Source organism: Rutilus rutilus (assembly GCF_951802725.1).
Source record: "Rutilus rutilus genome assembly, chromosome: 22".
Lineage (NCBI taxonomy): Eukaryota > Metazoa > Chordata > Actinopteri > Cypriniformes > Leuciscidae > Rutilus > Rutilus rutilus.
The window spans coordinates 3,575,622-3,590,310 of NC_140227.1; the positions used below are offsets into that span (position 1 = coordinate 3,575,622).

At 38.5% G+C, this 14,689-nt stretch overlaps 1 protein-coding gene across 5 annotated transcripts in view; it reads left to right on the forward strand.

Annotated features, from left to right (window-relative positions):
* lima1b (LIM domain and actin binding 1b) overlaps nt 1-13,181 on the forward strand; it is a 28,490-nt gene extending 15,309 nt beyond the window's left edge. For all 5 annotated transcript variants that reach the window (XM_084394947.1, XM_084394948.1, XM_084394949.1 and 2 more), the window contains 7 exons: nt 4,109-4,166; nt 4,244-4,341; nt 6,258-6,341; nt 7,255-7,291; nt 8,101-8,162; nt 8,821-8,954; nt 11,848-13,181. In XM_084394947.1, the coding sequence (XP_084251073.1) occupies nt 4,109-4,166; nt 4,244-4,341; nt 6,258-6,341; nt 7,255-7,291; nt 8,101-8,162; nt 8,821-8,954; nt 11,848-13,051 (1,677 nt within the window). In that variant the 3' untranslated portion in view covers nt 13,052-13,181. The remainder of the gene's footprint in view (nt 1-4,108; nt 4,167-4,243; nt 4,342-6,257; nt 6,342-7,254; nt 7,292-8,100; nt 8,163-8,820; nt 8,955-11,847) is intronic.
* Nucleotides 13,182-14,689: the final 1,508 nt, after the last annotated feature.

Genomic DNA, 14,689 nt, shown 5'->3' on the forward strand with positions numbered 1-14,689 from the left:
TAGGGACAGCTGAAGGAAGAGCCTTTCCTTTCTGGCTCCTGACTTTATTCTGTTAATATTGTAAAATTAACAGATTAAGAAACTGAAAAGATATATTTTGAAATTATGGGCCCTATTTTAACGATCTGAAACGCAAGTGTCAAAGCGCAAAGCGCAAGTAACTTTGTGGGCGGGTCTTGGGCGCTGTTGCTATTTTCCCGGCGGGATAAATGACTCTTGCGCCCGACGCAAATCTAAAATGGGTTGGTCTGAAGTAGCTTCATTATTCATAGGTGTGGTTTGGGCGTAACGTGAAATAAACCAATCAGAGCGTCATCTCACATTCCCTTTAAGAGCAGGCGCGCTTGTTCCATGGCGGATTGCTATTATAACGGCGGATTTGCCAAACGCACGCCAGGAGCGGTTCACAGCCGAGGAGACCGACGTTCTCGACGTCAGGGACGTTGGGGATGGAGAAACACACCCAAATTAACTTCGGTTAAAAGGCGTATGATAATTTGGGTAAATGTGTAAGCTAGATGTATGCTTTTATAATAAAATGTCTATCTATCTATCGTAATAATGTATGATTTGCAAAAATGATAACTGCTGCGTCTGTGTGTAGATGAGAGAATCAAAGTGTATGCGCGTTGTGCACAGGCCAAGCATGCGCCCTTAAAATAGCATATGAATAACATGCGCAACGCGCCACTGACTTTAAACTGTTTGTTTTTTCGGTCAGTGGTGCAATTGTTTTCTAAACCCGCAAAATAGCACCAGGGAACGTTTGCGCCGGAACACGCCTCCTCTTTTCGCTGAACCGCCCCGGGCAGCGCAAGTGTATTTCTTAGTTAACCGACGTGCATCTGTGGAGGGAAAAGTCCGCTGTGCGCGGGTGCAAAATAGGAATGATACATGCGTCGGTGTACAAAGTCAATTGCGCTGGGTGCAAGATAGGGCCCAAAATGTTAGAAAAATTTAACAGACATTATAACGTTTTTTTGCATTTTGCAAATGAAAATTGAGCAGATTTAAAAATGTCACAATAGAAAAAAATACTAGTTTGCATTTCTCAAAGTTAATTTTGTTGTGAAAAATGACCCAGTCATGTTCTTCGCCGGTTCGTGAGATTTCGCTGTTTATTTGTATTTTTAACGTGGTCCAAGTATCTTACTTAGGTGGAGTTTGTGACTACGGCTCTGTGTCACGTTCTTTAAAATTCCCCGATCCAAAGGGGTGTGAAGCCGAGACCAGAGACAAGTGTGTGTATTGTTCCAGCACAGTGAGGCGGTTGTTGGTGGTTTCCTGCCTCCTGAACGCTGGCTGAAAACACAAAGGCAAGAGAATGCTGGAGAGATGCAGTAGATGAGTCCCTCTTTGACCATCACACATTAAAAACACTCTTCAATACAAGTTACATTCTTAAAACGGATTCTGTGTGACAAGCCGTCGATTAGCACAAACAATCATTTCACATAGTCGTTTAGTTTGCGAAAACATTCGAGGAAAAGACATATTTACAGTAATCCACACTGCACCAGAATAAATGTTAAAATACACACAGTTCTATAGGACACAAGACTCCTATGTGTTAAGACTAGTGTTATAAAAATGCTTACTTACCTGTGCAAACCTACTAAAATACCAAGTAACACTTTATTTTAATGTGGCATTGTTACAAATGCTACACGGATTTACTATATTATAAACATTGAATAATGCATATATGCAACTAACATTAAGCTAAACCCTAAACCTACAGTAAGTACATGTTTTACTCATTCCTTATGTGTAATTACATTGTAACAATGTCACATTAAAATAAAACGTAACCAAATAAAAAATTAAAACAAGCACAAAACACCTTCTACCCAAATATGTGAATGGCAAATGCAGACTCGATTTCATGGACAGTTGTCTTCTGAAATGTTTGCTAAAAATAATCATTTTACTCACCTAAATATCAACGCGTCTGATTTAATCTAACCTAAATCGTCAAACTAACACAAGAGCGCATCGGTAGTGCTTGTGTCTGCTCTTTCGTAATTGTTTCTGGTCATTGTTCAGACTTATGCACTTACTAGGTGTTTAATTTTGTTTTAATAAACTGAGAGATGAGTATAAACTCATGGGGGGCTTCTGAAAAAAAAAAACTTTTTGTTGTATGCACACTGTCTTTTTCACCTTACCACACACAAACATGTTCTGCCACACTCAGCTATGGCAGTCCCGTCTGCTTGCTTCATTTTTGTTGTGTGCTGTGTGGTGATGATGTCACGAGACTGGTATGCACACACACACACACACACACACACACACACACACACTCTTTAAACCCCAGCAGGTCTCTGGAGGACTATAAAACCTTCCACTGTTTGTTTCTCCATCCGTACCCTTGCCTTCCTCCTCTCTTGTTTATCAAAACATCTGTGTTCATGTTCTGAATGCAGCCACTGCTGGATTTCAACTTGCATTTTCTTTGCTCAGAGATGAAATCAGTCTTAATTTAGCAGAGCCTGTCTTTGTTTTTAAAAGTGCTGTACGTCTTCATAACCATCTTGTTGCATTTATGGTAGGGGTAAACTTTGCACTTTTCTTTTTAATGAAGTCGTCTTGTATGAAGGAGAAATGGGATTATAGCATCAAAAATAAATAAATACATAGAGAAATGGGTAAGGGTAAGCTGTGTCACTCTACGGTACGTAAGTTGAGTATGTTGTGAAATATATGAATGGTTTACATTTCAAATACAAATGTAAGCATAAATTATTTGTTCAATATAAAAACTCATTAATAATTCACACTTCATTTAAAACTATTTGCCACACATAATTTGTATTTACTTACAAATATTACTTAGAAATATTAAATAAATCTTACATTTCTTGATATAGAAAAATAACGTTTACTAAAACTACACTTTATTTTGATAGTCCAATAGTCTACTTTAGACATTCTAATAACTAAGTAACTTTTTAACTCATTAATTTACAACTAGTCATTAGAGTATTAGGAGACTGTTACTTTATGGCCTATGAGTTAATAAAATAAGTTGACATGTAGAGCTTCAAAATAAAGTGTTATCAGATATTAAAGGTGCTCTAAGCGATGTTGGGTGACGTCACTTCTTAGTGACGTTCGAAGTATTGTCAAACAAAACGGAGGCTAGCTCGACCCTCCCTCCTCCTCATCCCGTCCCCTCCCCCTCCCTTCTGTGCTTCCTGAAACAGTCATGAACCATTTAGAAAAACCAAACTGGATTTACACACCTGTCCAGCAAAAACAGAGCCTCCTGAATGTCGGATTGGAAGCGCTTCTACCGGCGGAGTTCTCGCCACCTTTTGAACGCTTTTTCCGATGTAAATTCAGGACTTCGCGTTTCTTTCTCCATTTCCCTCTTCTTTGTTATTTGTTCATCGGAACGTCGTCTCTTTGGTCGTGTGTCAGCCATATCAACATTCAAGAGGATATAATTTTAACGTTAGTCGTTGTCGTTGTCTAGGACATCTCTCCTCTAGCTAACTTCCCTCTTCATGCTTCTCTCTCCTCCACACCCCCCTTCATGTGCACGCGCACTAACCCCCCCACCCCCAAATCATTCTTATCGGTTACTGGCTGGAACCATCTGTTTCGTGGTCCAGGCTGGGCCAGTTTGTTTTTGTTGCCGTTTGTGGAGCCTGGGCTGTCTACAGAGACCGCGGTTTTTTTACAGTGTGTTCAGGGGACAGGCAGCTAGCGGATAGTGAGGAGATGTTTGCTGTATGTGACAAAAAATGTTTTGGCCTAACAGGTATAAGTAACATGTCTAAAGTGGGCTATCATGTCTAAACGAAGTGCTACCATTTTGTATTGGACCGGACACAATAATATATTGTTGCAAGTGAACCAAAGCCACGTCTCCCACTCCAATACTCATTTAGTGCTGCCAGCGGTGGCTTTGTTTTTGTTTTTGTGTTTGAATTATCTTAAAGAGTAAAGTGGATATTTCCTGGGAAAAGGAAGGGAGGAGCGGGCAAGCTTAGTTGGTGCTGTTTCCTTCTATGCCTACATGTAAATTTCCACATTTCTGTATCAGATGCTTTCAGTCTGTCACTGGTTTACATACTGTACTTTGTACTTGATTCTTCAGGAGCAAACAGAAGTAAACAGCACCTCAGAGGACATGGACATACAAATGGCCAACAAAGGTAAATAGCAAGAAACACACACAGTCAAACAAAGGTTGTTTTGAAAAGAAAAGGTAAAAAGATATATTCTGTCATAGGTACGCCGAGTCTGAAGCGCAGCGCCTCTGTCAGGGACCGGATGGCCAAATATCAGTTAGCGGTCAACAGACAGGCTCCTGTTACTGTGCCACGCTCTGTGAGTATGATCACTGTGTGTGTACACACAAAAAAACAACCTTTTAGCTGATGGTTTACTGATACATATAAAGATGATATACGGTTTACATTGGAGTAAGTGCAGTCAGATCTCTCTGTAATTTATGCAATCAGTAGAAATGAAAAGCATGTTTTTGAGCATGTTTGGTTCTTGATCTGTTTAGCTTACTAAAGTCTGTAACTGTCGTTTCAATTAGAGAAAGGAAAAATTAATACCATTCCTGAAATGCTTATTGTTAAATCTTTTTTTTATTTAGAAGTTGCATATGCACAGGTAAATATCATGCTCTCTTAATTGTGAACAATATCATGGTCCAAGAAAATTAGTAGTTGTATTATTTAGATATAAAAAATTTTTTGTAATATATGTCTGCGCAGGATGACAGGTCCTTCTAGCTATCACTACAAGCTGATTGGTCTCTGTTGCATCTGCAGCTAATGAACTTACTAATCAATATTTATAGTTATATAGTTAGTTTCAGTCAGTGTGTGCTGTGAGCAGATCTTGCAGTGCGCTTTCAGAAACACACAAGCTCCACCTGTCTAGATCTGCTACGGCTCATTAATGCATGCGATTGTATGTCTTGCAGTAAGTCTGTCGGCAGTTGCAAGTCTAAGCACTTGCTCTGCAGCAGCAGCGTAGCATACAGTCCACCAAGACCCAATACATTATCATTATCATATCCATTACCGATGCTAACCTCTTCTGAGAGTTGTCATGATAAACAACGGTATCTTGAAAATAAACTGCATGATAGGAATGATTCTACCACAGAGATAAACATCCCTTCTTTCATAGAATCATCCTTCCCCAGGACAACTAATGCCTCAGCATATAATAATAATAATAATAATTTATATAGCACATGTAAGTTGAGTATGTTGTGAAATAGTTTACATTTCAAATACAAATGTAAGCATAAATTAGTTGTTCAGTATAAAAACTCATTAATAATTCACACTTCCTTTAAAACTATTTGCCACACATAATTACAAATATTACTTAGAAATATTAAAAAAAATCTTACATTTCTTGATATAGAAAAATTTTGAGTAGTCTATAGTCTACTTTAGACATTCTAATAACTAAGTAACTTTGCAACTAACTTTTTCAGTAAGTTTCATATAATTTATAAATAATAATAATAATAATTTATATAGCACATTTCAACGCATTCTCATCCTAGGGCGTCATATACTGACGCTTTTGAAAATTCTTCAATATCCGACGCAAAGTGCACCCTTTAGCGTCAATATGAGACGCGGGTTATGGGTAGGTTTAGGTCTGGGGTAGGTTTAGGGTTAGACCACTAGGAGGCGCCTCCTAGGCTCATATTTATCTGCGTCTCATATTGACGCCTAAAGCCTGTTTTATGCTTCTGCGTCGAACTGCCGCCGTAGCTACGTCGTAGGCTGTGTGTAGCGCGCGTACCCTACGGCGTACCCTGACGTGCACCTCTCCAAAAATGTAACAACGCGTCAATTCTACGCGGACACAAGCGCAGTGATTGGTCTGCCAGAACCCCTCCCTCGGGGTTTCACACGCTCCCTAGGTACGCGTCAACGCGGACAACGACACAGAAGTATAAATTAAAACCAACACGTTGCCTACGGCGTATAGGCTCCGGCGTAGGTCCGACGCAGAAGTATAATGAGGCCTTAAGGGTGCCCTGTGCGTCGGATATTGAAGAAATTTCAAAAGCGTCAGTATATGACGCCTTGGGATGAGAACGGTCACTTTACAGTGAAGAATCAGAAGAGAGTAGGTGTACTGTAAATACTGAGAAAATGTGTGGTAAAAAAAACGTGTAACAAACACACTATCATGTTTCATGTATATATTGTTGGATTATTTTTAAAGTGTGCTGATGTGGAGCAATTGTCACTTTGATTCAGGCAAAGCCGTCAGAAAGCGAGGACAGTGTTCCCTGCGTGGATCATAAGGAGAGTCCGCCTCCTGCTGGTGATAGACAGACAGCGGTACGATACGTGCTCTCATTTCCTTAAACTACAATTTAAATATACCAATAAAGTCTCATTTCTTTCAGTGATGTATTCAGACTGAATTTACTGTTATTTAAAAATATTATTACAATTTAAAATAGCTGTTCTCTATGTGAATACATATATATTATAATATATTATAAATGTAATTTATTCCTGTGCTCATCATTACTCCAGTCTTCAGTGTCACATGATCCTTCAGAAATCATTCTAATATGGTGATTTGATGCTCAAGAAACATTTCTGATTATTATCAATGTTCAAAACGTGCTGCTTTATATTTCTGTGGAAACTGTGATACACAATCGTTCAAAAAATGATAATAATAATAATAATAATACCTTTATTCCACAAGCATGTTACATTGATCAAAAGAGACAGTAGCAACATTTATAATGTATTTGAAAGAACAGCTTTTAATTTAACTTTCTAATCATAAAATAATCCTGGAACAAAATTATTACGTATGTATCAAAAACTGTTTTCAACTTTGATAATAATAAGAATTATGAATATTTGATCACCAATAATAATTGAGCAGCAAATCATCATATTAGAATGATTTCTGAAGGATCATGTGACACTGAAGACTGGAGTAATGATGCTGGAAATTCAACTTTGATCATAGGAATAAATTACATTTTATGATGTATTAAAATAGAAAATAGTTCTTTTAAATTGCAATATTATTATTTTTTTTTTTATTTTTTTTTTTTTATCAAATAAATGCTGCCTTGGTGAGTTTCTTTCAAAAACTTAAAAAAAATCGTAATTATTCCACACTTTTGACCAGTAATGAATATGTTTGTCACAACATTAAATAGTTTACCTTAAGATTTAACAAGACTCCTGTTTGTCATTGTCATCACTGTTTGTTCTCTCTCTACAGAAAACACTCCCTCCATCAAATTGTGCGAAGATCAATGGTGAGTCTATTCTTTTACCATTATAATTCAGTAGCTGATTTTATAAATAGTGAGTTATCAACAAAAACGGGTTGCTGGTCTGCTTTGACAGGGTTGCAACCATGTAATCGTACAAAATGAAGACAGAAATAAATAAGTAGGCTTCTGAAAAGAGAGCAGAAACATATTTCATAATGTGTTTTTGACGTCTTTTCTTTCAACCAATCTGAAAAATACGAACGTGGTGTTTCTTCATTAAAGCCAAAGTTATAGACTCTATCTAGAGAGCTGCCTTAACATTTGTGGACGGATCAGACTTGGTAGGGCGTTTTTGAGGAAAAACAGGAGCGCATTATGAAATCAAGGTTTTCAGAGATTTACTGAAGGCTACAGAAGCAGCTGCAGGACGCGGAGTTAAAAAAGCAAAGATGCACCTGATACTTTTGCATGCAATTCGGAGGAAAGGCATGGGAAAATGACACAGGAGTATAGTTACAATCATTTCCACAGCTGCTGAAACACTTGTGTGCATGGACTTTTCCCTTTGCATTAATTCACTTCAGGAGAATTTTATATTCCACTTCATACCCGTCATTGCTCCAATCCTCAGTGATTTTAAACTTAGAAAAACCTCACTAAAATATAACGTTTGAACTAAATGACTTGAATAAAGATTACTTTCTTCTGCTTTTCATTTAAGTGCTCATTTTTTCTTTGTCATGGATGGAGATTACCAGTTAGATTTAAACTGCTGTAAGCAAGTCATTATCAGAAAATCAGCACAGTATATAGTGTGCACTATGTAGTGATCTGTCATGTGTTTGCTTTAGGAGAGCATGTGCGCACTGCAAACCCTGCGTCAGAGAGCAAGGACCCTCCGAAAGTGCCCAGGGTCTGTGGACTACAAACTCATTTCTGTTTATTGATTTTTAAATGCTTATTGATTTTATGTGCATACGCAGATTTAATTCCACCTGGGGAAATCAATTTTTTATATTTAGCAACTGATAACTAATAGTCAACTAAAGTTGGTCTGTGGTAACCAGAGATGGGCATAAATACATGGAAATGTATTTAAAATAAAAATACAAAATACTGTGTGTAAAAATGTATTTAAATACAAATACAAAATACTGTGTGAAAAAACATTTTTAAATACAAATACAGTGTTTTGAAAATACACAAAATACATCCAGTGCAGGTATAGGTCACAGTGAATGAAGAAACTACATAGGCCTACTGACTTTTCATTCCTAACCACATCTCTGCCCTCTCGGTCATTCATGAATGAAACCAGTACCCTGATAAAGAGGTTGACTGGCAAAAAGTATTTGATGTATTTTGAAAATACAAAAATACTCATCTTAAATGTATTTAAATACATCCCTGGTGGTAGCGAGTAGAATATGAACATTAAATTAATTTAAAGATTTTGGGACAGTCTGCTAATTGCCAGTATGAAATATAAGATTTTATGCCATAGAAAACTAATATTCATACTGATTGCATTGCAAAAGAGATGTTTATAACTCTTGTGTTTCCCTGGACAGAAATTTAATCCGCCTATCCAGGAAAGATGTGTGTGCTGCCAAACGACTGTTTATCCGGTGGAAAAACTTATTGCCAACCAGCAGATTTACCACAAGACTTGCTTCCGCTGTGCCTTTTGTAGTACCAAACTCAGGTACCTTTTGTCCTTATTTATTTATTTATTTTAAAGTCCCCCTGTTGTCACCAAAATTACATATTTAATCTTTTTTTTTCCTTGAAAACAAATTCTTTATGTCTTAAAATAGCTTGAATGTTACTCTACACCCTTGCCTAATTTAGTATACGTGTTTCTATGAATTTGCAATAGAACAAAGTCAAATAGAAACTGTAAATGGTAGCAAAAAACATATTAATCATATATATTAACACATTCATTTTGACAGCCTCAGGTACCTAGTTGTTCGGACGGGACTAGATTTACAAGGGTAGATGGAGTAATGTAATTTCACCACAGGACGTCTTTAATAATAATGGCCAATTCGCACTGGATAAGAAATGTCAGTAACACAAGCAGAAGTGGCAGGGGTAACTCGATTTCCGCACCGCCGCCCCCCTCCTGTCGTCATGTGTGTATTACGTTGCTTCCTGATATCAGCGCAAACACATATAGGGCTCTATTTTAACGATCTAAGCGCATGGTCTAAAGCGCACGGCGCAAGTGCACTTTGAGCGTGTCTGAATCCACTTTTGCTAGTTTAATGACGGGAAAAATGGTCGGCGCTCCCGGCGCATGGTCTAAAAGGGTTGTCCATATTCTCATAACGAGTAATGGGTGTGTTTTGGGATTTACGTGCGTTAAACCAATCAGAGTCTCATCTCCCAGTCCCTTTAAATGCCAGTTGCGCTCGCGGATTCGCCATTTACATGACGGAATTTGATAGTGGAAAGACCGAACGTGTCTCCAGAGCGCAAACGGATCTGCTCGTGCGCGAGGTTAAAGCGCAAGCAGAACATCTACGAGACAAGCCAGATTCTACCATGGGCCCTATTTTAACGATCTGAAACGCAAGTGTCAAAGCGCAAAGCGCAAGTAACTTTGTGGGCGGGTCTTGGCGCTGTTGCTATTTTCCCGGCGGGATAAATGACTCTTGCGCCCGACGCAAATCTAAAAGGGGTTGGTCTGAAGTAGCTTCATTATTCATAGGTGTGGTTTGGGCGTAACGTGAAATAAACCAATCAGAGCGACATCTCACATTCCCTTTAAGAGCAGGCGCGTTTTTTCTAAGCGGATTCCTATTATAACGGCGGATTTGCCAGGCGCACGCCAGGAGCGGTTCACAGCCGAGGAGACCGACGTCCTCGTCACGGCCGTAAAACACAGAGAAGTGACATTGGGGATGGAGAAACAAACACACCCAAATTAGCTTCGGTTAAACAGGCGTATGATAATTTGGGCGTATGATTAAATGTGTAAGCTAGATTTATGCCTATTTTATTTTCACATCTTCATGGACACAACAATGATTTCCCTCGTGTATTAATATGAATAAATGAATGAAATCTTTATTTCGAACAATTAAAAAATAAATTAAACCAAAGACAGCAACACATTAAATATCCATCAATAAAAATAAAACAAAATCAAGAAAAACAAAATTATTATTTATTTTTTTTTGCATAATAATCACACTGTTCGAAAAGGGATACGTAGAAGCCCTAGGCTTATCAAGACCTACAAGACCTAATATTTTTCCTTGTAATAATGTATGATTTGCAAAAATGAAAACGGCTGCTTCTGTGTAGATGAGAGCTTCAAATTGTAGCGCGTTGTGCACACGCTACATTGATAATGGCCAAGCATGCGCTTAAAATAGCATGAATAACATGCGCAACGCGCCACTGACTTTAGACTAGGTTTTTCCTGGTCACTGGCGGAATTGTTTTCTAAACCTGCAAAATAGCATGAGGGAACGTTTGCACCGGAACACGCCTCCTCTTTGCGCTGAACCGCCCCGGGGAGCGCAAGTGTATTTGCTAGTTAACCGACGTGCATCTGTGGAGGGAAAAATCCGCTTTGCGCGGGTGCAAAATAGGAATGATACATGCGTCAGTGTACAAAGTCAATTGCGCTGGGTGCAAGATAGGGCCCCATATCTTTATGTACACAATAATAATCTTTTACATTGTCATCCTTTTATTTTAAATATTTGGCATGTTTGTGTGCTGCCGTGTGGACCCGTCTATAGGCGCACATTACTAACGCACTCATTAAATAACAAAAAAAAAAAATGCCGCAATATTTTTTTTTATATTTAATGAGAACAGTCTACTTCTGTTGCCTCAAAATAGCAGCGCGCCAACAATGCGTCAGAACACACCTCGTTTTCAGACCAGCTCGCCCATGGGCGCACAAATGGGCGCAAATGCATTTGCTATTTACACAACGTGACGCAGGACGTGAAAATGAAAACTGCGTCAGACTTTTTTGAAACTAGCAAAAAACACTTGCGTCGTGCTTGGTGCTACATTGTGCCGGGTGTAAGATAGGGCCCATAACCTATATATATGTATAGATAAGACAGTTAGGTCCGGTCGAATGATGTATTAATTCAATTCAGATTGGATTATGTTGGTAATAGGCACTTACCTAACGCTAAACGAAGTTTCGTGCCTCTAATAAGTGCATTAAACCTTCTTTTTGATCAGAATGGTGTGTGGAAAACACACAGACTTGACATCTCAGCGTCTAGAATGCAACTGAATGCTTTTCAAGTGCATCCATACTTGAAAACCACGGAAAACTTATTTAGTTTTTTATATTTCCGGACCTTTTTACAGAAGGTAAAAGTTGCCGTAATATTTACTGGTATTGTCCATAATGATAACTGAGACTGCACATTCGGACGGGACTAAAATCACTGAGAAGCTCTGGTAATAATTACTTTACCCCACCTCTCCATGTTAAACTAATCCCGTCCGAATAGGGCTATATATATAAAAATAATTAGTCAATATTAGTTAAATTCCTGAAGAGGTCAGATTTTAGATATCCTGCATGTAAAAATCAAATGTCCTTGTCATTTCAGCTTGCTGTCTTATGCTTCCCTGCATGGCAGCATCTACTGCAAACCTCACTTCAGTCAGCTTTTCAAGTCTAAGGGCAACTATGATGAGGGCTTTGGCCACCGACCGCATAAGGAAATGTGGACACCGCGAACAAACGACGAGGACCCCGAGGGGAGTGAAAACTCAAAGCCCTTCGTGGCAGAGCCTGTGAAGCCTACAGAACAACCAAAGCCCAAAGCGGAGGAGTCACGACAAGCCAAATACACTGACACGACTGCAGCTCAAGAGACCAGGAGTCATGTGACCAGCTCCACGGAAAAACCACAAACCACCTCTGTGGAAACCAGAAAACTGAGAGTCGCGTGGCCACCTCCTGCAGACAGTGATGGAAGCGCCAAAGTCTCCAGTCCAGTCGCTGAAGTCGCGAAGAGTCCATCCAAGCTTTTCCGAGCAAAGTGGCCTCCGGAGGAAGAAGCTCCACCTGCTCAGAAGAGCTCAGAAAAACCAGAACTGAGAAGCCTGAGACGAAGCTCGTCCCTCAGAGAGCGCAGCCGGCCCTTTTCTGTGGCACCAAGCCTGACATTAACCAATAATCCACAGCAAGAGGCTCCTTCAGTCAGACGAGGCTCGCTGGAGGAGCCTCGCTCGCTGTCCAAGGCGAAAACAGACAAAACTGAAGTCAAAATCCCAGATAAAGAGGTGAAAATCCCAGATAAAAAGACAAAGGACACTGACAGCCAATTCAAAGAGGATGCGGAGAGTCCTGTCAAGATGGAGAGTAAGGAGAAGGTGCCCTCTTCCATTCTCAAAGTGACACAACAAACCAAAAAAGACGCTGGTCCCAAACAAACAAATGAGGAGTCTCAGCCAAAACAAACAAAAAAAGAGCCAGAGGAAATTCAGCCAAAACAATCAAAAAATGAAGCTGATCTACAACAAAGAAGTAAGGAGTCTCAGCCAAAACTAACAAAAAAAGAGCCCGAGCTACAACAGCAGACGGGTTCGAAAGCTCGTGTGGAGGATGAGGAGAAACTGATGACAAACTCCAAGACTTTCCCTGAGCTCCAGGACACATCCTCTCCACCTGTGGAAGAAAAATCCCAGGACGTGGGCTTCTGGGACGGGGAGGAGGCCGAGGAGGCCCTGACCGTGGAGGAGATGATCAAGAGGAATCGCTACTATGAAGATGAAGATGACGATGAGGAGGAAGTGGCAATAGTTTGACAATATCCCTTCCAACTTTTAATTAGTCTGAAAATATAAATGGTTGAGAAACCAACATAATAAAAAAACAAGTACATTATTATAACCAAGTAAGTATATATATATATATATATATATATATATATATACTGTATGTGTGTGTGTGTGTGTGTGTGTGTGTGTGTGGTACTGTACATCTTTTTCTCTGGACCTCTTTCTTATAAGAGCTTGAAAGTATTTTTTTTCCTTACCATTTATGTTTTATTTTGATCGCTGTATAAAAATGACTTGTTTACGAAAATCACTATTATTGTTCCTTAATCTAAGAATCTGTGTTGATCCCAGTTAATTAACAAATATAAAGAATCATATTATTCTCAGCCTTTGACAGTTAATCAGTTAGCCAAACACATTTTGATTAGTCTTCTAGCCCATATTTTAAAGCATTTTTCCACTGTTTTAAAGATTATTGGACAATTACACAATAAACATTTCCAAAACATTACCAAACTAGAGGTATAATGTGCATAATTTCAGTTTTATGTTGAATGATGAATGTTTAAGTCATTGAGCATAATATGTGTAATTATAAAGAGTACATAAATGAAGATACATAATGCCAGCAAGCATTTTCTTGTCACCCAATTTGCCAGTTTTCTTGTCACACAGTTTTATGAAGCTTATAAAACATAATTTGCAACCTTTCTAATACTGCCATCTAGTGTTAAACTCAGGCCAAAACAGGGCGAGTTGAACCCAGGACTGATTTCAGAAGCTAGAAGGTCAAAAACAATATTTCTGGTTGTTGACTAAGTGACCATGTAATGCAATTCTGTCATATTTTTTATTGTCTTGCTATTTTTATTTTAGGCAAAATAGAAGAAAATTGTACAGTAACAGGAGTGAGCAGAGAATATGTTTTTTGATAAGTGATCAGTGTTTCTCAATCATGGTTCTGGAGTCTATGAACAAGGATAAGCTGCACTTTTTACAGGATTGCTCACAGCTATCTAGAATAAATTGACACGCGCACACAATTATAAGATTGTCGTTGCCATCTAACAAACTAAACAAATAAAAATTGTACATACTGACTGAGTATTAAATGCTCGTTGAATAAAACAGCAGAACCTGTCTTCACTGTGTAAATGAAACTCTAAATCCCAACATAATACAACTAGCTAACATGTTTGCATTAAAAATAATTTATAGACCGTAATAACTGCATCATTTTAAAATGGGGACTTTCACATGTTATAAATGCTTAATAAATCATTCATACTTATTTGAATCGAAATCAGATTCATTATTTAATCATGATGCAGCAGAAATATTCTATTCTAGTGAGATTGAAGGGTGTTGTGTTTGTGTTTAGGCTCATTAATGTCACTTTTCTTACGTCGAATCCTCTGTTAAAAGACAGGTTGTGATGCAAAAGGCCACAACTTGTTTATTCATGAGATATTATTAATCATTCCATTCCAATATTAGTTACATGTGAACCTTAAACTTTGGTGAACAGTTATAAACCTTACCTGTGAAAGTGGTCAGAGTTCACAGGGCTGCCATGGACTCCCATTGGGGAGGAATAATGATAATAATAATAATAAGACAAGTAACTACAGAACCTTTGGTGCTTGGCCCATAACTACATAATTA